At 37.5% G+C, this 22,155-nt stretch overlaps 3 protein-coding genes across 3 annotated transcripts; all 3 read left to right on the top strand.

The window, feature by feature from the left end:
* The first annotated feature begins 278 nt into the window (after positions 1-278).
* On the top strand, positions 279-2,690 carry trmt2b (tRNA methyltransferase 2 homolog B). Its single transcript, XM_079635516.1, has one exon. The coding sequence runs from the start codon at positions 518-520 to the stop codon at positions 1,964-1,966; it is 1,449 nt and encodes a 482-aa protein (XP_079491642.1). The 5' UTR covers positions 279-517; the 3' UTR covers positions 1,967-2,690.
* A 1,394-nt stretch (positions 2,691-4,084) lies between these two features.
* On the top strand, positions 4,085-11,039 carry scdb (stearoyl-CoA desaturase b). The gene is made up of 6 exons (XM_079635201.1): positions 4,085-4,365; positions 4,582-4,786; positions 6,208-6,338; positions 6,655-6,860; positions 8,073-8,305; positions 9,374-11,039. The coding sequence occupies exons 2-6, from the start codon at positions 4,597-4,599 to the stop codon at positions 9,571-9,573; spliced, it is 960 nt and encodes a 319-aa protein (XP_079491327.1). The 5' UTR covers positions 4,085-4,365; positions 4,582-4,596; the 3' UTR covers positions 9,574-11,039.
* Positions 11,040-12,112: 1,073 nt separating this feature from the next.
* On the top strand, positions 12,113-18,988 carry wnt8b (wingless-type MMTV integration site family, member 8b). Its single transcript, XM_079635748.1, has 6 exons — positions 12,113-12,687; positions 13,129-13,162; positions 14,337-14,475; positions 15,167-15,292; positions 16,810-16,952; positions 17,919-18,988. The coding sequence occupies exons 1-6, from the start codon at positions 12,617-12,619 to the stop codon at positions 18,480-18,482; spliced, it is 1,077 nt and encodes a 358-aa protein (XP_079491874.1). The 5' UTR covers positions 12,113-12,616; the 3' UTR covers positions 18,483-18,988.
* Positions 18,989-22,155: the final 3,167 nt, after the last annotated feature.

Raw genomic sequence — 22,155 nt, 5'->3', positions numbered from 1 at the left:
TTTTATTTATTTATTCACCTTTTATGGTGTAGGTTGTCATGGTGGGAACTTGTAATTATAGCTACAGATTACAGTAGACTTTTAAGATATTAAAAATAAAATAAAAAATAAAATAAATAGTTAAAAGTAGGCTAGTACTGCTCAACCTAAGGCTTAACAATTGCGGTTATACTCAGATATTTTATAATGTACCCTGTTTGTTTGTGTTGTTGAAGCATAATAATAAAATAATAATAATTGTAACAAAAAAATTAAAAGTAGCTACTTCCGGTAACCGACTGTTGCTGTCTGAAAGCAAAGCAGAGTGGGCGCACTAGTAATGACAGTAGTGTCATTAGAACGCCGTATCAAAATGTTGTCAAATTGGCACATGGAAAAAAGGTAGAAGGAACTATATTTGTTTTACCGGACTGTTTACACGTTTAAATATCGAGGCGGAATATATCTAGACTACAGCACTGTTTGAGCGTGTGACTGGCTCACTGACACTGACTAGGCTAACTGACGATCTGCACAAATGTCGCGTGCATATGAAACAATGCGTTTACATTTAACCTGGCCATTGTTGAAAAAAATCGTCACTGTACCAAAAATATGTTTCGGTTATTTAATAACCAATCGCTGTGCTGTCAATACTTGCTGTAAGCCTGTAAAGATAAGAAATGAAAGGAACCCCAAACTACCTGCTGACTGGCACACTCTTTCCTGGGAAGAAAGACTGGCTGACACTGTGACTCCTTTGTGGAGAATGAGTTATGAGAAGCAGCTCCAGTGGAAACAAGAGCAGCAGCACAAGATCTTGCTTGAGATGACAAAGCAACTAGCTCAGGATTCAATGCTCCCTTTTTCAAACGACTTAAGATTCCCTCTCCTTTCCATAGTACCCTCACCAGTGAGAGATGAATACCGCAATAAATCAACCTTCTCTGTCAACAAAGGGGTAGATGGGAATCCAAAAACGGTTGGATTTTATATAGGCAATGGAAGAACGGGTAACATAGTATGTGTCCATGGTGACCATCTCCTGAACATGCCTTCAAAACACAGCATGGTTGCAAGGTACTATGAAGATTTTATACGCCGTTCACCACTCCGACCATGCATTTTGTTTCATGATGGTGGCCACTGGAGAGAAATCACGATAAGAACCAATTCTGCCGGTCACACCATGGCCATTGTCTACTTCCATCCTCAAAACCTAAGGCCTGAGGATATTGACATCCATAAAGCTGCTCTGGTGGAGTACCTCACACGAGGTCCCGGAGCAGTATGTCAACTGGATTCTCTTTATTTCCAGGAGAGCACAATGACCCGTTGCAGTAATGAGCAATCCCCCTATCAGCTTCTGTACGGACAGCCCCATATCTTTGAGGAGGTGCTTGGCTTCAAGTTCCGCATTTCTGCTGATTCTTTCTTCCAGGTGAATCGGGGAGCAGCGGAAGCTCTGTACAAAACTGTTGCGGAGCTGAATCAGGCTTGTGTTGGGGGCACACTGCTGGATGTATGCTGTGGTACTGGAGCCATTGGCATTTCGTTATCCCCACAGATGAAGAGAGTCATTGGCATAGAGCTCATTGAGCAGGCCGTCGAGGACGCCAAGTGTAATGCTGCATTAAACCGAGTTCATAACTGTGAATTTCTCTCAGGCAAAGCAGAAGTTGTTCTCCCAAAGATGATGCCCACTTTGAATTCTGATGGCGGACTGACAGCTGTTGTGAATCCGTCCCGGGCTGGCCTACATTATCGAGTTGTCAGAGCTTTGAGAAACCACCCAGCCATAAGAAGGCTTGTCTATATATCATGCAAACCTGATGGGGAGGCAATGAGGAACTTTAGAGAGCTCTGCTGTGGTTCTGATTTTAAGAGAAAAATCACTGGTGAAGCCTTCAAACCAACTGTGGCTGTCCCTGTGGACCTGTTTCCACACACTACTCACTGTGAACTAGTGCTTGTTTTTGAGCGATAAAAAAAAGTGGCAGCTTTTCCAGTGAATGTCTGTTTATCTATGCCATTCAATGTCTATGGAAAATTTTCAATGCAGTAACTCTTAGTATATAATTACGATATTGTGGCATCATGAGAGGTCGTGTTCTAGAGAGGGCAGATAGATTGCTCTAAGATGGCTGGATCAAGAGGGTGTCTTGTTAAGAACTACATCTCCCAGGTCACCACACGTGGAAGCTGGGAAGCAAGATGGCCGCCTATTAAGGACTACAAAACCCAGGCTGCCAGAGATAGCAGTTGCAGCTGCAGCTAATAAGACCGGGAGCAGGGTCTAAGGTGTGAGAGAATGCTGTAGGGTGTGTGTGGCTGGGAAAAGACAAGTCTGTGTGAAACAAAGAAGATTAAGTTATTTTGTTGTGAGCTGAAGTGCTTTGAGATGAAAACCTTCGGTTTGAATATTAAACCCACACCTGCATACTGAAGAGAGTGACTGTTGAAGCGCTGTTTACTGGGAAATTGCACAAGCTGAAGATCCTGAATCTCTCATGCTGTCACAATATAATGTGTGTGTGTGTGTGTGTTTAGTTAAAAAAGTAAAATAAATTAAAATATGACTTCAGCTCAGCATTTCTCCTTTTTGTTTTGTTTAACCTGATGTGCCTATTCTAAAATAACTAAAACTGGAACAAAAATGGTAGACATATTTAAAAAACTAGTAAACACGATGAAAACAACCAATTTAATAGAACTTTAACAAAAAATAAAATGGAAAAAATAAATCAATATATTAATAGAAACTATAATAGTATATCAGTGATAGTGCACATATAAAATAATAGCAGGCCCCTTGCATTATCACTAGGGGGTACTATTGTGTCATCCCTCCATCTTGTGTAGTGCTGTCTATGGTAGTGCTACATTAATGAATATGTAAATGTAAAGACAAGCCTGTGTATTTATGTATAGCCTACTCACATGATTTTTGAAGTCTGATGGTAAGTATGATTAGTTGTGACAATTGGACACATTCCTTAAGCATTGACAGAAAGTTCACATTTGAAAATATCTACTGTGCACCACATCAGAATAAACATAGCCTATGATAGCACAAATATGTGCTGTATAGTGTATAGCCATTTTCATGTGCATTGCTCTTTCTCTTTTAGTTTGGACATGGAGTATGGTACAATGACGTGTGACTGAGAAGGGCTGATGATTTGGATGAAGCATGCTTACAACGAAATCACTTACTGAACTTGGGAAAATAATAAGTGTACAGATCGAGAAAACATTATGTAAAGTTGATTTTTGACCAGATTCACAAGGCTAAGCCGTTTTGTGCAGTAGCCTATGCACAGTTAATATGAGTGCAAAATACAATCCCATTCAATTACAGTAATGTGTTCAGCAGTACATTAGAGAGGAGATCTGGTTATGGGAAATTATAGTAGCCCCTTTCCCACTGCCTATTTGAAGAACTATAGAGATTTTGTCATTTTAGCACATAAAGATGAATAGTTCCTCTCTTGAGGAAACCTTAACTGTTTTAGCACAAGCTCTTCTTTAGAGGAATGTTGGAAACAGGTTGATAAATGGCTTATGTCTACCAGTAGGGCTGAGCAACACAATAATCTCTTATTCTTGGAGAATATTTAAATGTTTGCATTTTAATTACATAACATACAAAATTACGTAACAAAAAAAAAAAAAAAGCTATTTGTAGCGCTGTAATTACTGTACTAAAAAAAAGGCAGTTCCAATTTTCAACCATTTTGGGTTCCCCAGAGAACCTTTCAGTGAACAGATCTTAAAAGAACTGAAACTTTTTCCAAAATAAAGAACATTTTGTGCAATGAAAAAGTTCCATGGATGTTAAAGTTCTTCATGGAACCATCAATGTCAATACAGTATAGGCTACAGTCACCACATTTAGGCTACCGATAGGCTATATGCAGAAAGCATTACATTAACAGAGCCAAATTTACAGTATGTGCATACATAGCAAACAGATGCCCATAACATACTTTTTATGTCTCTGGTAATAAAAACATTGTTTTGGCAAAACAATAAAAGCCCATATTGATTTAGGAAATAGCGTTATCTTTGTGCTAGAAATGCAATGACCTCCATTTCCTAATTTACTTACAAGCTTTGTTGTGACCTGATCACACAGTGAGATTAAACAGCTGAGGTGTTGGCTATCAAAAAACCAGCGTTCATGGCGTCCACATCATGAACATCAGACAACCGAGCAACCAATGAAACTGGTAGGGCTGGGTGGCATCCTTTCAGCCTCGCCCAATTGCATCATTTTAAACGAAATCAGACGCTTAGACACGCAAAAAATTCATTCACTCGACGGGAGAACCTGCTCGCATCAATCAAATTGCGATCATTTTTTACAGTTGTATCGGAAACAAGGTAAGCGCGTAGCAGTTGCTTGAATGCGCGTTTATTTCATCGCGTGCCTTTTTTGTGACAGAAGTCACACCCATTTTGCGCAGAATGTAATATGTATTCATTGCATGAATGGTTTAAGGGATTTGTCTTTTAAAATAATAGTAAGTTAATTGAAATGGTAGATGGGTGTTCTTTGCCGACGGTCGTGGAAATATAATCGACTCGTTCTCTTTACAGGAGACAGTAACGAGCATGAAAGCAATGGCCGAAACGACGACGACGACAGAGGATGTTTATGATGATGCTTATGAGGAGAAACAGGGCCTGACATCTCCATCACAAATCGTATGGAGAAACGTTTTATTAATGACCTTTTTGCACATAGGAGCTCTTTATGGATTGACGCTTCTTCCATCTGTCTCTTTCTTAACACTCATATGGAGTGAGTATGTTGCGCTTATTCTGACTATGTAATTGAACTGACTGTTTTTATTTTAGGTTTGTAATGCAACCTGTTCCTGTGTTTATTACGTTTCTATTTTATGGCCTAATGGTAATGTATAGATGATGTAAAAGGCCTTTCTGTAACTCTGTTTTCATGCATCTCAGGCATATAATATTCCTATGCTAACATTTATCTTTAATTCTTTAAACTAATGCAATGTTATGCTATTGTTACAACCTACAGCCTACACAGGCAAGGGTGATCTGTAACACAAGCAAATATGGATATTTTAAATTGTGTGCCTTAATTTATTGTGATAATCATGTAGCCTACTAATATAAGAAGGCTCCTTGTATATATTTACAATGCCATCCCAATCACCATCCCCACATAACCCTCATTTAAACATATAATGCAGATTTCATTCAAAACTGTTAATAAAAAATAATACAACAGAGATATCAATAGATATCAACTATATTAAGACAAATAGGCTGATAATAATAAAAAAGTAAAGTTACTTTTACAATTATGTTCAGTAAAAGTCTATTTTGCACTATATGTGTAGAGTAGAAGTGCTTTGGAAATTGATATATTAGTGTGCATTTTATGTCAAATTAAACATGAAAATCTGTTGATATGGATGATCTCAGTTCTGTCATTTAACATCCATTAACATGATTACAAATGAAATGATAAATCAGACATGTAATCTTACTTTCTTAGCTTAGAATATAGTAAATCTTTAATATTTTTATTCATCCTCACAATGTCTGCTGTCACCTCACAGGAGGCTGGTGGTCATGTGTGATCATTTTGAAACCTTATAGCTCATGCATAACGCTTTAAACGGAAAAACACTGCATGGTTCCCCCTTCTTTTTGTGCCAAGCAGGTGAATTTATTCTGTGCCATATTTAAAGTTGTGATTACTAATCTTAGATATTATCATTAATGTGTCATATTTTATCCAAAAGTGAAAGTCAGGCCACTATGTGTCAGCTAAATTTGTTATGTAGAACAATGTTAAAAAACATTGTAAGTGTGCGTGAGTGATAGCGAGACAGTCCCGTGAGTAACTTGAAATCCACCCAAAATCTGAACTGGGCTGCACTGTTGTGTAGATTTTTGGCATCACGGCAACGCATAATATTGCACCCTGACGAACAAAGAACAATTGCTGTTGAAATAGGCTCTCCATTGTAAATTGAGCGGGGTCATAACAGTGTGGCCTTCTTCACAGTCTGTGGCCTGTTATCCCACATCCCTTGCAGCCTGGTCTGACAACACACAGCGAGACATTCTGTCTCTCATAGAACGAATCAAGGGCCCACACCGTTACACACTATAGAATCTGTGTGTAGTTCAGGCTAATGTGTTTTTAAACATTCTTTTCTGTTTTCTCTCTTAATGTGACAGCGGGAGTGTGTTTCACGGTAAGTGCTCTTGGAATAACCGCCGGTGCCCATCGCCTTTGGAGCCACAGGTCCTACAAAGCTTCATTGCCATTACGAATATTCCTAGCGGTTGCGAACACTATGGCTTTTCAGGTAAAACATTTTTAAGTGAATAAAACCATATTCCACATTAAATGATGCAATGTGAATGCAGCTCAGATGAAGGTGGTATATAGGGCGTAGTGGTTTAAGATCTGGGCTAGTAGGTTCAAACCCCACAAGAGCCGAACGGTCACCCTTTGAGCAAAGCAATCAAACCCAGGACGTTCACCTGAGATTGTCCCTGTAAAATGTGGACTGTAAGTCACTTTGGATAAAAGTACTTCTTATACTTGCTGGATAGGTTTATTTGTCTTTTTGCAGCTTTCATTCACTTGTACTCCACTGATGTATACGTATATCCTTTTAGAATGATGTCTATGAGTGGGCCAGAGATCATCGTGCCCACCACAAGTTTTCTGAGACTGATGCCGACCCACACAATGCCCGCAGAGGATTCTTCTTTGCTCACATCGGCTGGTTGCTGGTCCGCAAACACCCAAAAGTTATTGAGAAAGGACGTAAGCTGGAGCTCACTGACCTTAAAGCAGATTGGGTTGTAATGTTTCAGAGAAGGTCAGTAAGAAAATGTGACACTTCCGTTTCAGTTTTATAAATCTTATCACCTAAACTTCAAAGTTCAAAAGTTTGGGGTCAGTCTTTTTTTAAAAAAAAATTTAGGACGCATAGGACAGTAAAGACCTTTAGAATTAGACCAAGATTTATAATTTAAATAAATGCTGTTCTATTGAACTTTCTATTCATCAAAGTATTCTAAAATATATATATATAATGACAAGAAATCAGCATATTAGAATGATGTCTAAAGCATCATGTGACACTGAAGACTGGAGTAATTCAGCTTTACAATCACAGGAATAAATTACATTTTAAAATATAACGCAAGAGAAAAAAATTGAATAACATTTCTCAATAACTATTTTAATGTATTTTTGATCCAATAAATGCAGAAACTGTCTTCTTACTGACCTCAAACTTTTGAACAGTGGAGTACATACACTAGTATCTCTGAAAAATGTACAAATACATTCTTCATAAAATGTTTTCCTCTTTATAATAATATAATTTAATGATTCTTTGTTTTACCGTTTAAAAATCTTCTGTTTTGATTTATATATTTGGATTAAACTGGTTCAATTGATGAAGACTATGGGCCAGATTTACTAAATAGGGCAAATTAGTGTGAGAGCGCAATTCCAAAAATTCCTCTGTCCACACCTTTTATTTATCACTAAATTTTCACTGCGTGTCTTAGTAAATCCTGACAGCAGTTTTTTAACATGAAAAGACGGTTTGTCTGGGCCCTAAATCTGATACAATAGTGCTGAATAATTTAATCCGTATTTATTGGGTGAAAACCTGTGAATGTACAAGAGAGGACAAACTTTGATCCAGGTTTTGTCAGTTCTTATGAGCTAAATTTTTTTATTATTTAAAATATTCACTACACCTCTGTGACCCCGTCATTAGGAGTGCCCATCTGAACCAGGCCACATATTTGGCACTAGCTAGTGTGGAATAATCAATATCCCTTTCCATCACTTTGAATGACGTCCAACAGAAAAAGTGCTGAGCTTTTTGATAAGGGTTTAAGAACGTGTTTTGCCAGATCAGATAATGGAAGAATAACTGGTTAGTCACCATTTCAAACTGCGTGTTGTGGTCTAGCTGAGGTTTAACAGCTGTTGTTAATTCACAAAATCTGTTACATGCAGTAGAATAGCAATCGGAATGTTTGTTTTGAATCTTACATTTCTCTGTCCTTAGGCATTACAAGCTATCTGTGATGGTGATGTGCTTTCTCTTCCCCACGCTTGTACCTTGGTACTTTTGGGGAGAGAGTCTTTTGAACAGTTACTTTGTCCCTTGTCTGTTGAGATACACTGTGGTCCTTAATGCGACCTGGCTGGTCAACAGTGCAGCTCACATGTGGGGAATGAGGCCCTATGACAACAGCATCAATCCCAGAGAGAACAAGTTCGTTGCCTTCAGTGCCATTGGTAAGAGCAATGTCTTTTCTTTTCTTTTCCAGCTTAATATTCAATCATTCATTCATAATTTATTAATTCATAACTTTTTTTTTAAATGCACATTTACTTATTTATATATATATGTAAAAATATGGAAGCAGATAAGTTGGTTTATGTTTTTTTTATAAAATATATGAATAGTATATACTAAGTAATATTAATATTATTAAAGCTATACAGACACATTCAATCACACAAAAAAGTACAGGATATTGTATTTAAATGCACACGTAAACCAAACAGCAAAGTAATATTTGCTTTTAAGAAATCTCTTCTGCTCACCAAGGCTGCTTTTATTTAATCAAAATGACAGTAAAAACTGTAATATTGTGAAATATTATTGCTATTTAAAATAACTGTTTTCTATTTTAATGTATTTTAAAATGTAATGTATTCCTGTGACGGCAAAGCTGATTTTTCAGCAGCCATTACTGTAGTCTTCAGTGTCACATGATCAGTGTTGGGGAAAGTTATTTTTAAAAGTATTGCGTTACTCCCTGGAAAGGTAACTACTTGCGTGACTTTTTATGGTAAGATACTTTTTGCGTTACTTTTTCTGACATAGGATGGACTTGCTTGTATTGTTTTTTAATAACAAAAAAAGTTATATTTTTGGCAAATGTAAAGGTCCTTTCACACCAAAAGTGAAATGAATATGCAAATTCACACCTGTACAGTAGAGGTCAATAAACGGCAAAACAAATTAACTCGCGTTACTTATCAGAAAAAAGAATCTCAGATATTTTGTTGTGAATTTTAAATTTAATGCGTTACTTTACTTGTTACCTTAAAAAGTAATCTGATTATGTAACTCAAGCTACGTGTAATGTGTTACTACCCCCAACACTGCGCATGATCCTTCAGAAGTCATTCTAATATGCTGATTTGGTGCTCAAAAACATTTCTTATTATAATTTGTTAAAAACAGGTGTCCTGTTTAATTTTTTGTGGAAACCGTGATTTTTTCCAGAATTATTGATGAATAGAAAGAACAGTATTTATTTGAAATAAACTTTTAAATATGCAATTTAATTTCAGGTGAAGGATTTCACAACTATCATCACACATTCCCCCATGATTATGCTACGAGTGAGTTTGGCAGTCGGCTGAACCTGACCAAAGCGTTTATCGATCTTATGTGCTTCTTTGGGCTGGCCAATGATTGCAAGAGGGTAACTCAAGAGACCATCATAGCCCGCGTTCAACGCACCGGTGATGGCAGCCACAAAAGTGGTTGATTTGATCATTATATCAAAAACAAACAAAACAAACAAAAAAAAAAGTTATAAGCCAACATATACAAAAGCATTTCTTAGTGTGCAGTGAAGATTGATCTGTATACACTCTCATATGAAATAAGAAGCTCTAGAGTGTGTTGGACTAATATGTGTTCTTAAGAATTCTTTCCTTTTCATGACTGTGGGGGATTATTTTTGGAGATGGTAAAGGCCATAGATTGGGAGGATAATTATGTCTCAGTCTGCCTCAAGAGGCAAGAGATGGTACTTCACTATTTAAACAGCCATGTGCCTCATTACAGCCCCTCTCATGAATAGGTTTCTCTGGCTTAGCAGTTCTGATAAATAAAAAAAAATCATTCCAGAGAGCTATGCAAGCTGTAAAATTAAGTTACGCTATTAATATATTGGCACTACATTTTCTTAGGTGATGCACCCAACAGTGCGCACAACACATCATCAGTGATAAGTTCTGTTTCGAATAGTTTTGTTAGTACTGACAGTATGCCTATACATGTAAGTACATCTTACTGGCATTATTGATCATATTTATTCACATTATTATTATTTATTCTACATGCCAATGCAAATGTCTTCAGATCAGTGGTGCTTATAATAAGGAGTTTCCTCAAGTGAAATGAGCAATTCATCAGAAATTTGTATTTCATTTTCCATATTGCATAGCTCTCTCTGGTTTCCATGGTCTCTTGTGGTCCTGTAAAAGAGTACCTGGCAAATGTGACCAGGAATATGGTGACCTCTTTTCTAATTAAATACATTGACGCACCAAATGACTATTTCAAGTATTGTGGAAATTATTTAACCAGAAAATATTTTGAAATAAATGTGTCTTTTGGGGTAAATGTATTAAGGTGCATTTATTCTTGCGGATTTATTACAGGACATTTATTTGTCCTTATTATATAATCCAAGGATTGGAATATTTAATTGTCTTCATCACATAGTACCTTGCCCTTTGCCTTATAGAATAGGGAGATTTTGGGTTAGACTCAAAATTGAAAATGCAAAAATGATGTATAGCATCAGAAGAATTGTTATAAACTAATGAAGTTTTGAATCAGATGTATCATTCGGGGTGGGCTCTTTTCTTGGCTCTTCTGTGATGAATGAATGACAACCTACAAATATTCCTTCTCATAAATGTTTGATAGGTTGTTAGATTTCTCCAAATATAAGAAAAATATTCTCACCAAATGCTATATTTAAAACATACACCCATGTTTAGGAAGAAGACACAAAATTGACTATATTTTACAACTTAATTATTTATACAGTGTTGACCTTTGATGTCTGGGAGCCTTAATGGGCACATTTTCAAGGAATGTTGTTTCATGTACCATAAACCAAAATTTCTATAAGTGGGAGAGTTTTACGAGTTGTACCGTGAGTTTTGTTATGAATCAATATTAATCTTTTCTTAATTGAATAAAATGTGTGTATGTCTGAAAATGTAGTCTCAACGAACCTTTTTTTGTCACGCTGACCACATTGTATTCATAAATCATTTATGATAAATGGATGTCATTTTTAAGACAGAAAATGTAATACTTATTCATTTTGATTCATGTAATGAATTAAACGTTTACCCGTGCGCAAAAATGTATAGCCTTATAGCGCTGCGTAAGTTTCCTGAAACATTTTTTAACATGAAATAACGATTTTCTATGGAGCCCTAAATTACAAAAGAAAATAGTTATCCTATTGAAATTTAAATGTGAAAACTGATACTAAACCTGGTTGGTATGTATTTTCATTTTATTTATATTTTAAAAAGCAAAAACTTTTCCGAGCACATGCTAAAATAAATAAATAAATGTACGCATTTAGATTTTAGGTAAAACGTCAATTGCAACATCATTTTACAATAATGAATAGGCCCTATATATTTAGTGTTTAACATTTTCATTGATAACTTTAATCTACTCACATTTAAATAGACCAAACAGTGGATTTAGAATATAGTGGCAAATTCGCTTTACTTCATATGAAAGCCTTTCAAAGCCTAATCCAAAAACATCCCTCTGGAATCTCCCAAATAACTTTCCTAATCCTAATTTGCACAAGAGAAGATACGCGGACGTCAAAGAAGCTGAACCTAAAGGTCATGAAGCTTCAACTAAGGACTAAACTGAGAGAAAAGGTAAAAGAACAATTTAAAAAGAGTTATGAAGTCCTCCTGAAAAACGCAAACACAATCGTGTCGATTATCCTTCTTATCTATGTTAATTCCAGATGTTTATCTTTTAATTCAACTCCTCGCGCTCATGGATACATTTAGCATTGTGCCGTTTTAAAACATAATAATAATATTTATTAAAGTTATAACTATATAATATAACTTTTAACGCAGTCAGGCTATTAAAGCAAAAAATGCTTTAAATGCTTTAAAAATGCCTGTCATGCGCATTTATTTTTTCAACTATTTTACTGAAATTTTATTTATCATTAATCATATTACATTTTAGCCTATCTGTGCATTTAACCGGATTTCAGCGGATCTAAAAACTCTATTCATAAGTTTGAATTTAACTTGCTTATAAGCCTATAAATTCATGACAACGCTACAAATAACATTTGTCGTTTGATCCAGTAGATAATGTCAGTAATCCCTGAGCGTTATCAACCACATACTGTATCAGCCCCCTGTCATGCTGCTCTTGAAATTGAGTTTTAAGGCACAACCTTAGAGATGCCATCCTGATTTCATATTAATTCACTCCAACTGTTAGCACACAGGGAGCTCTTCCCAGCTATTTGTCCTGGAGGAGCCCAGGGTGCCCTTTTGATCATTTCAATCTCTCTCTGGTACAATAGTTCTGATTGGCTGAACGAGTAAGAAAAGGGAAAATCTTTAATTAAGTAGATAATCTCTTGTTGGGATGAGAGGAGCTCCATTTCAGAACCCCCTTGGCTCACACATGAGACCCCCAGCCTCTGAATTCTGGATGTAGGTTATATAGAGCTCTTGCAGACCCCTCTGCTTTCCAAGGTGAAGATAAGTCTGCCAGTCCTCTCTCTCAGGATGTTCATGCATTTGGAGTTTTATTATTACGCGTTCATCCTGATGGCTCACATGAAGTCTTGCTGCAGTTGGTGAGTTCCGCGTTTCATTTGATTTTAGGCAGGCGATTGATTAATTAATTGATTTTATATAGGCTATCGAACGTTTACATGCTGTGCTAATCTCTGGATTAAAAAATCGGGGTTTAACAGAGACATCAACTGATCGTTTTTCTGTTATGTTCCGTGATAAAGAAGCTTTGAGCCTCGTTTCATTTAGTTAGCATGCATGAGGAGAAGCTATGCAGCTATGTTCTTTTTTTAACTTAGATTGTGATATAAATATATATATATATGCCACAATTTCCATTTGAAAATTTACTTTTAAGATCAGTATGCCTATTTTTAATTAGGTAAACTTATTTTAAAATGTTTAAAATGACGTTTTATCAATTTGACGTGTTACTTGTAATTTCTAAGGGAACATATGCAAGTTTTGGGTCATCTGACTTAATAGGCTGCTCTATCTTCCAGGTCAGTGAATAATTTCCTGATGACTGGCCCAAAGGTAAGCCAACATCTTTTGATCTGCTTTGCTGATCTTTACCAGGAGAGAGAAACTTCAAAATGTCGAAATCATTTATGGATTTGGGTAGTCAATGTTTGATGGGGACCCTGTGATCACAATGCAAGCAAGTGGCAAATTAAAAAGATTCGCACACCACCACGGGTGCTGTATTTCTGGAGCATGTATGTTTGTGGATTAGGTATTACTTGCTGCTTGGGGTGGATTGGACCATATAGCTTTCACACACTTCAGCTCATTCACAATGTGAAGTTGTGAGGACTTTTTACTGAGTGGCAAGGGAAGGGGCCTTTGGTGGGTGGTCATCATTAGCAACCCAGCCGCCCGTGAGAGCACTTGTGGTGCTGTCTCTTCTAAACCACTTGAGACATATTAGATTGTACCACAGTTTCACAGTCACATAGACCCTTTTTGTTTACTTTTTGTGTGCATTTCTGATCAATCTCTGAGTTTGTACAATTGTGGAACTACAAAAAACAATTACATTAAAAAAAACACACACAAAAAAACAATTATCTTACTCTAATGTGTCGTTTTGGTGCTCTTTTTATTAAACATAATAAAATATATATATATATATCCAGCAAATATATATTTTAGACCACTGTGGAACCATAGGGAAATATTTACATGCATTAATTAACTTACTATGATGCATATATTTTTACTCCATTTATTATTTGTTAATGTGGGTTAATAAAATAACAATTGTTCATTGTTTGTTCATGTTATTTCACAGTGCATTAACTAATGTTACCAAGTACAACTTTTGATTTTAATGATACATTAGTAAATGTTAAAATGAACTAAGATTAATCAATGATGTAGAAGAACTGTTTAGCGTTAGTTCATGTTAACAAATGAAACCTTATTGAAAAGCTTTATCTAAAAAATTAAAAAGCATGAAAATTATATCTATAATAATAATTTTACGAATTATATTAAAGTTTTAAATGAATTAAATATTAAATGTAGATATTTCACTATTGTTCAACAGCAACTTTTGAATATAATAATTTAATAAATTAACATACAGGTGCATTTATATATGAATTGTGTATGCTGAGAATAGTTTTAGTGAGTTTTTTTTTGTAACCACTTCATAGTGAGTGTGTATTTCATACCAAATCTTTTTGTGTGGTTTGCATTGTTTCAGGCCTACTTGATCTACTCCAGCAGTGTGGCCGCAGGAGCTCAAAGTGGGATTGAAGAGTGCAAGTATCAGTTTGCGTGGGACCGCTGGAACTGCCCGGAGAGGGCTCTTCAGCTCTCCACCCACAGTGGACTCAGAAGCGGTGAGAACTATGACCTCTGTTGATGATCGTTTTATATGTATTGTGCTTTCAGATCTTTAAAAATGCAAACATTTTAATAGAATAAAAGTGCAAGTGTGTGTTAGGTATACTGTGTGTTTAGTAACTCAAAGCCCATCTGTATCAATCACAGAAACAGCTCTTAAAACAAACACATTGATCCTGTTTAAACCATAGAGAAGCGTCTCCCAATGTTGATGTGCCTGAAAACACTGCATTCTTGAGTCAATTAAACCCGGTCTGTTAATAGGCAAGTAGAAAAGCCACCAAGGGGATATTGTGCATCAGAATGAGCGAGTGAAATGGACGCCCTCTCAAGTCAAAGGGTGTGGGTCAAAGGTTTGCTTCAGACTCCTTTCATTAAGCATTCCTTAAGTGCCAAAGAGGGGACCTGTCTCAGTCCAGTGCCGACCCCAGACCGACAATACACGTATATGAGAGTAGACCAACAGCGCTACTCTCTGTTTGATGCAGGGGAAATAAAGTCAAAAGCCATTCCTACTGAGATAGATGCTAAGCATCTGAGTAAATCATGATTCATGGTGTTCAGGATGTTAGTAAAAATGATACGCACCAGTGTTTGACCAGCATACAGTACATTGTATTCCATAGACCAGATAAATAAAATGACATTTGCACAGAATATTAATTTCAGTGTTGTTTCTAATCACAGCAAACAGAGAAACAGCGTTTTTCCATGCCATCAGCTCTGCCGGAGTCATGTATACCCTCACCAGGAACTGCAGCCTCGGTGACTTTGATAACTGCGGATGTGATGACACCAGGAACGGCCAGCGAGGTGATAAACTACGTCTCAGCATAGATGGAAAGTCATGTTCTGGGTTAAGCATGTTAACATCATTTTAATGTAGACAATCACTCACTAACCTTTTTTTTCCTGTAAAGTTATATTCAGTTTTACAACTTTGTTCTCCCGTGAAAATCTAATGGCTAAATCTCTAAAACAACTCTAGAAATGATGAGAACAACATCACAGTTCAAATAAAACACGTTTCAACAGAAGAATTAAAGGGATAGTTCACCTAAAAATGAAAATTCTGTCATTAATTACTTATACCCTGATGCTGTTCCAAACCCGTAAGACTTTTGTTCATCTTCGGAACACAAATGAAGATATTTTTTGATGGAATCTGAGAGCTTCCTGTCCCTCCATTGACAGAACGCATCACTTTGACGCTTCAAAACTTCATGAAGATGTCGTAAATCTAATCCATATGAATTGAGCGGTTAGCCCAATATTTCTGAATAGACACAATCGCTTTAGAAGATGAACAGATTGAAAATAGGCTTTTATTCACATATAAACATTCATCAACTCGCACATCAGTTGTGGGAAACGGAAGATCAAGCATGTTCGCTTGACATGTGAGAACCAGTGAGGTTCATTCTCGTGTTTTGCAGAACGTTTCAGTTTCCGCAATAACCAATGAGGTTTGTTCTCGTGCATCAGGCAGCTTCTGTTTATGTTCGCTGATCAGTGTTTATGTGAATAAAAGCCTAAATTCAATCTGTTTATCATATAAAGTGATCTTCAGGAAATTTGGACTGAACCTCTCAATTCATATGGATTAGTTTTACGATCTCTGAACTTTTTGAAGCGTCAAAGTGTCAGTTGCGTAGCTGTCAATGGAGGGACAGGAAGCGCTCTCAGACTTCATTAAAATGTCTTGATTTGTGTTCCGAAGATGAACGAAAGTCTTACGAGTTTGGAACGACATGAGGGTGAGATGCCAGAATTTAAATTTTCACTATCCCATTAATGTAAGTGCTTTTATATATTCATACTGTTCGAAAGTTTGGGGTCAGTAGGATTCTCTTATGCTCTCTAAGGCTGCATCTGTTTGATAAAAAATTAAATAAATGTAAAATATCGTGTAACTGTTTTCTATTGTCATTTTAAAATGTAATTTACTCCTATGATGGCAAAGCTAAATTTTCAGCAGCCTTTACTCCAGTTTTCAGTGTAACATGATCTTTCACACAAAGCATTTTTTATTATTTTAAGTAAGAATACATTATAAAAAAGTCTGCGTAATATCTTTTTCAGGATTCTTTGATGAATATAAAATTCACAAGAACATTGATTTTCTTTACAAAGAAAAATCTTACTAACCCCTACTTTTGAAGTGTATAAATATAATTGTATAAGCTTCATATTTTTGCTCTTAAATTCTCCAATAATTGTCCCCACTCATAGTGTGCCATAATTGCAGGAAAGGAATTTCACGAAATTAGATGTCACATAAGTAGAAATGTTCAATTTAGTCTATCAAAAACATTCTGTTGTCATCTCAGGTGGTCAGGGATGGCTATGGGGAGGCTGCAGCGATAACGTAGGATTCGGAGAGGTGATCTCCAAGCAGTTTGTGGATGCACTGGAAACCGGACAGGATGCACGAGCCGCCATGAACCTGCACAACAACGAAGTAGGACGCAAGGTATATGAAGTCATCTGGGCTGGCTGGGGCCTAAATTTCAGGCATGTCTGTTGGCCACCAACAGCTCGCAGAGTGGCTTTTGAATCATTTTTCAGTGCTTCTAATGATAGCTTACCACCCAAGAGTTTCATTCACGGCCCCATAAGCAAGGTGCCACTCGTTCTCCCAATAGTGTGCGCTGTACCAGAAGGGCCTATTTACAGCCTGTGAATGTCCTTTATGACGAGGCCTTAACTTGAGATTCTTGGGATCAGTGGTGCAAGCTTAATTAGACGACCTAGGGGTCCGCACATTGCAAAGGTTCTGTATTCTGTTGCTTCCCAAATAAGTGTTTAGTTTTATTCTTGCAATAAGGATCTTACATTTATGTTGGTCTTTGTTGTACTTGAGAGAGCCACGGGGATCACAGCCATGTGGCTCAAGTGCTCTTTGTTTATCCTGTCTGTGCCCCGTCTGCAGGTTTTGTCAATTCATTGGCACCTGGAGCATCATTGTAACTGAAAAAATGTGAAAGAATTCTTTTTCACTTCCTCCTCAATGGACTTGCCACTGGGTCTGCCTATGACAGAAAACATGTTGACAATGGCTATGCAAAATAAATACACCCCTTTCCTGCGCCTAACAATCTAGCTCGATGTGAAACCCTGATTCTGCGCCTTGCGCCGAGTGAATGAGAAAAGAGGCGTTCCTTTTTTAAGGACAGCTGTTTGTTTCAGCCGAAGTCAGGAATTCTTGTACGACCACCAAGAAAAGAGAAATCCCCAGACTTGAACTTTGAACCACTTCCTCTTAACTCAGAGTTTCCTTCTGCTTGTTTAAGTGGATGTATAGGGTGCCTATAAAGAGCGCATTGTATATTTCGACTGATAAGTTCAATCCTAATTAGAATGTTTTGAAACATGAACATTTGCCTCTAGAATGCATGAATGAGTGCGTTCTTTAACGTGAGATCCTCTCTTCAACCAGGCAGTGAAAGGAACCATGCAGAGGACGTGCAAGTGCCATGGAGTGTCTGGCAGCTGCACCACTCAGACCTGCTGGCTTCAGTTGCCCGAGTTTCGCGAGGTGGGCAACTACCTAAAGGAGAAGTATCACAGGGCCGTGAAGGTGGACCTGCTGCGTGGCGCGGGGAACAGCGCAGCCAGCCGCGGAGCGATCGCCGAGACCTTCAGCTCCATCTCGCGTAAAGAGCTGGTGCACTTGGAGGATTCCCCCGACTACTGCTTGGAGAACCGCACTCTAGGCTTGCCGGGCACCGAGGGCCGCGAGTGCTTGAGGAAGGGCAAGAATCTGAGCAAATGGGAGAAGCGTAGCTGCAAGCGGCTGTGCGGAGAGTGTGGCCTGGCTGTGGAGGAACGCAGGGCCGAGACCGTGTCCAGCTGCAACTGCAAGTTCCACTGGTGTTGCGCTGTAAAATGCGAGCAGTGCCGCAAAACTGTCACAAAGTACTATTGTGTGAAGAGGGCCAAACGGGTCACGAACGATAGTGCCAGCCGCAGGAAAAGCTATAGGTTGAAGAAGAAGCACTAGAGATGTCCTGAACTGTTCGCTATACGGTGGTCTAGAAGTTAAGCAGATGTTTTTGTCTACAATACACCCTGAGCTTGAGAATGATATGAGCTCAAAGGTCCATCTGAATGCTTAAATGGACACCTTCCAGAGTTTTGAACACATATTCAAAATGACTCCTGTATACATTGTAGGATAGCACTGAACACCGCATCTAACCAATATATAGCACAATAGACTGTGAATAACCTTTTCATGCACCAACAGTGATGTACTTTGATGGATAATTTATTGGAATGATCATTTTTAAAGGAGTTTTGAATTCACGATTCGGGCCACTTCTCCAACTGCCATCAGAATCATTGCTTGCCTAATGTTTTCTTGCCTGTTTTTTTGCATTCTGATAATAGTTTTACCCTGAGACTGTATATGAACTGTAAATAAGAGGAAGCACTTTGTATATTGTTAATTTATTGCACAGATACTATAGTGCTGTTTTTCTATGATAGTTTCTTTCTATGTGTTTTTTTTTTTACTTTGCTTTCATAATTAAAATTATGTAATAGGTATCGTCTTTTAATGTTTTCATTCATTTAGGTTAGATGAATGCATCTGAATTAACTGAGCCACTTGTTGTTTGTGTAGCAAAATATCCTCGCACGAAATACATGTGCTTCATAATAATAATAATGACATTTTAAGCGTAAAAAAAATGAAAGACCATATCGTGAATCCTAGTTCCACACATTGTAAAATTCAATTATTTACCGTAGACTGTTGGTCAGACCTAATGATTTCTTTGTCTTGGGCATATATAACCCTTTTCTTTCTGTATTCTTCAGCTTGATGTCACATAACCCTGGGGCAGAGAGACAATGAGAGAGAGCATTTAATTATAGTCTTCCTTCCTTCACGCCTCTCTCAATTTCTTCTTCACAAATGCCTCCTTTTCTGTCTTGGTAATCCTCAAAGCACTCCCAATGCTTTTGCGCTTGGATGTTTCTTTACTGTTTAAGACTAGTTTAATTAACTTTGTTGAGACAGAGGGAAAACATGAACCAAGTCGCCCCACAAATCATCTAGCATCTAATTTTGTATGCTAATCTCCTTTTTCATGCCACCATCTCGGGAGAAAAAAAAAATGTTGGGAAAATTTCATGTAGCCTGTGTTGGGCTTCCTGTGGATGTTTTATTCCAGGCCCACCTATTTGGCTCTTTTCAGTCCTCTAGGGCCTTCCTTTGCTCGATTTAACAATGAATGGCGAGCTAATCAGCTCCCTCGGAAATGCACTGCTGCTGAAGACGCTAATCCCTCTCTCCTCCTCCTTCAATGGGCTGTCGCCTTCAAAAGGACTTTGGGAAAAGGCTTTGCATGGATTCACACTGTTTGCTGAATAGAAGTTAGTTCAAGTATTGTACCCAAACAAGTAGGGTTTATAAACAAATACTTGCCAGCTACCGTCCCATCTGTAGAAGTGCCAACCCTACAGTAAAACACAGAGACAAAACTGTGGCCCTTAAAAAGTTGTTAAAAAAACAACCGAATTCAGTCTTTTATTGGTGATAGCTTTTTCTGATGCACTCCTCTTTGCTGTGGTTTCAATGAAGCACCTCACTGACATTTTATTTACGAAAATCAAGATCAAAAATAAAAACGCCCCTTGACACCTTGCTAATTTTGAGTTGAAGTGAATTCTTCCTACAATTTACACCATGTCATTTGTTATGTTTGGCAATAAAAGCAACTCACTGCTAAAGAGATATTACATTGAAACGTGTATTTTTATATTCACATTAAAATTTCACTTAATCTTTAAATTAATTACAGCAAAGTTAGCATAAAATAACCAAGGACTGGAAAACATCCTGCCTACAGTATTTTATATAGTCTCTTTGTTCAGATCTGTCCCCTTGCATCGTCCCCTTTTGCATGCATGCAAATTGCATGCATCATGAACTCAACTGTTCATCTTGCCAAGCTATGATATCAAATACAAAACAAGAGGAAGTAAATCTCAAAATTAGCCAAGCTAAGTGATAAAACGGCCCCAAAGGCATGGTTGAAAAATCAAGCCCTAGTTGATTCAACCTTAAACCCTACTGCTAAACTTCCGTTTTTTATTTGTTCACATGAAAGCAGGGTCATGACTGGGAGGTTGGCCTTGCCATGGATGATTTGCAGTGGGGCTTGAGTTTGAGGTGGCTGAGAGTGAGGTGACACACTGGAAGAGAACAAGATTAGACTTTGTCATGTTTGGCATACCATGCACCTTGGTTGTCGGTTGAATTCTGAGATGTGCTCAGAAACAGTTTTGAAATGTGTGCATTTATAAAGCTAATACAGATCTATTTCAAAAATATATCATTTTTTATATTGTAATATACGATTTTATGAAAAATTATCCTGCTTATGCAATGTTGCACTTTTTTCTTCTTTTAGTTTCAATATTTTGAGAATGATATATAGCAGAGTGACTTTTGGGGATATACTCTCTCAGCTCACTTAAATGATGAAGCAATCCATAGAAATTGGGAAAATTACATTTAATGGCTCTGAGAAACCTTGACTAATAGGATTTAAGACTTAAGACATCTGGGGGAAGAACACCAAGAGGTGGCTGAGGTCAGCATGGGTGTGAGTGAGGTGGTGGGTGGGAAAGCACTATTTGTCTTCTCCCTTTGACATTCCCCTAGTTTTGTACACCAGTTGGTTCACATGACTTTCAGATTAAAGGCTATACCCCAAAATCACAACTAAAATATTTAAAGCTTTATCATGGCCAGTCATTTTAAACATATTCCTAAAGTTGTCTGCTATTCACACAAGGAAAGCACACATGTTGTTATTATTGTTGTTTTTAAATATCTGCAGATGCATGAAAACATTTATTTGTACGGTATTAACAGGTGTACTTTGAGAAATATTTGAGTTTGGCATAATCGTTCCATCTGCTGGTGAACTAATATTTGCCACTGACAAGATTGCTAGCTCATATAGGCTAGGCCCTGTCCCAAATGGCACCCTAAACACTTGCAGGGTGCTTCTCAATGCTCAAATTGATGCTTCCTTGTTTCCTCACTCCTCCATCCTCCACCCTGTGACCCAGAAACCGATAAAAGAAGGACATCTCAATTCTCTAATTGCACCGCGAAGAGGTGAGGAACAAGGATTGAGGAAGCTTTCCGCAGAGCTATGAGCAAGGATGCACAGATGTATCCTGTGTGGAATTCTTTCTTGTCGAAAAACCTAACGCACATATAAATTCTCCTCCCCTTTCACATCTGTCACAATAATTGTAATTATTTGCTGTTTAAATAAACCTTTCATTTCACATATTTCAACAGGACATCTTCCTTTAAATTACCAAATAAAAAAATCATAATGCATTTTTAAATGACCAAATTTCAACAACACAAAAGGGCATTTCCCTTGAGCGCATGATGACGCTTTGGAGTGAAGCTTAAGTGATCAAGAATTTTCCAAAATACAAATAAGATTTCCTTTGTGTCACGGAGCGCTCTGCGTCGCCTCCTCCTGGTCTCTCCAGATCACTTTCCCCCGAGTATTAAGGACTGCACTTCCCATCACTCCCTTCACCATCTCATCACACTCATCACCGTCTTTCCCTGCCTGGTCATAATCATCACTGTCCTCTCTGTCACCTGTGCACACTCAGCTTCCTTTTATCTGGAC

This window comes from Phoxinus phoxinus (genome assembly GCF_949152265.1).
Source record: "Phoxinus phoxinus genome assembly, chromosome: 14".
In the NCBI taxonomy this organism is placed as follows: Eukaryota; Metazoa; Chordata; class Actinopteri; order Cypriniformes; family Leuciscidae; genus Phoxinus; species Phoxinus phoxinus.
Note: the sequence above shows the minus strand (reverse complement) of the source record. Positions and strands in the feature narration are given on the sequence as shown.

Coding starts and splice junctions, on each gene's coding strand:
- scdb (XM_079635201.1), top strand. CDS start 4,597: ATGAAAGCAATGGCCGAAACGACGACGACGACAGAGGATGTTTATGAT. Junction 6,861..8,072: donor GTTGTAATGTTTCAGAGAAG/GTCAGTAAGAAA, acceptor CTCTGTCCTTAG/GCATTACAAGCTATCTGTGA. Junction 8,306..9,373: donor CGTTGCCTTCAGTGCCATTG/GTAAGAGCAATG, acceptor ATTTAATTTCAG/GTGAAGGATTTCACAACTAT.
- wnt8b (XM_079635748.1), top strand. CDS start 12,617: ATGTTCATGCATTTGGAGTTTTATTATTACGCGTTCATCCTGATGGCT. Junction 14,476..15,166: donor CCACAGTGGACTCAGAAGCG/GTGAGAACTATG, acceptor TTCTAATCACAG/CAAACAGAGAAACAGCGTTT. Junction 16,953..17,918: donor ACAACGAAGTAGGACGCAAG/GTATATGAAGTC, acceptor CTCTTCAACCAG/GCAGTGAAAGGAACCATGCA.
- trmt2b (XM_079635516.1), top strand. CDS start 518: ATGTCGCGTGCATATGAAACAATGCGTTTACATTTAACCTGGCCATTG.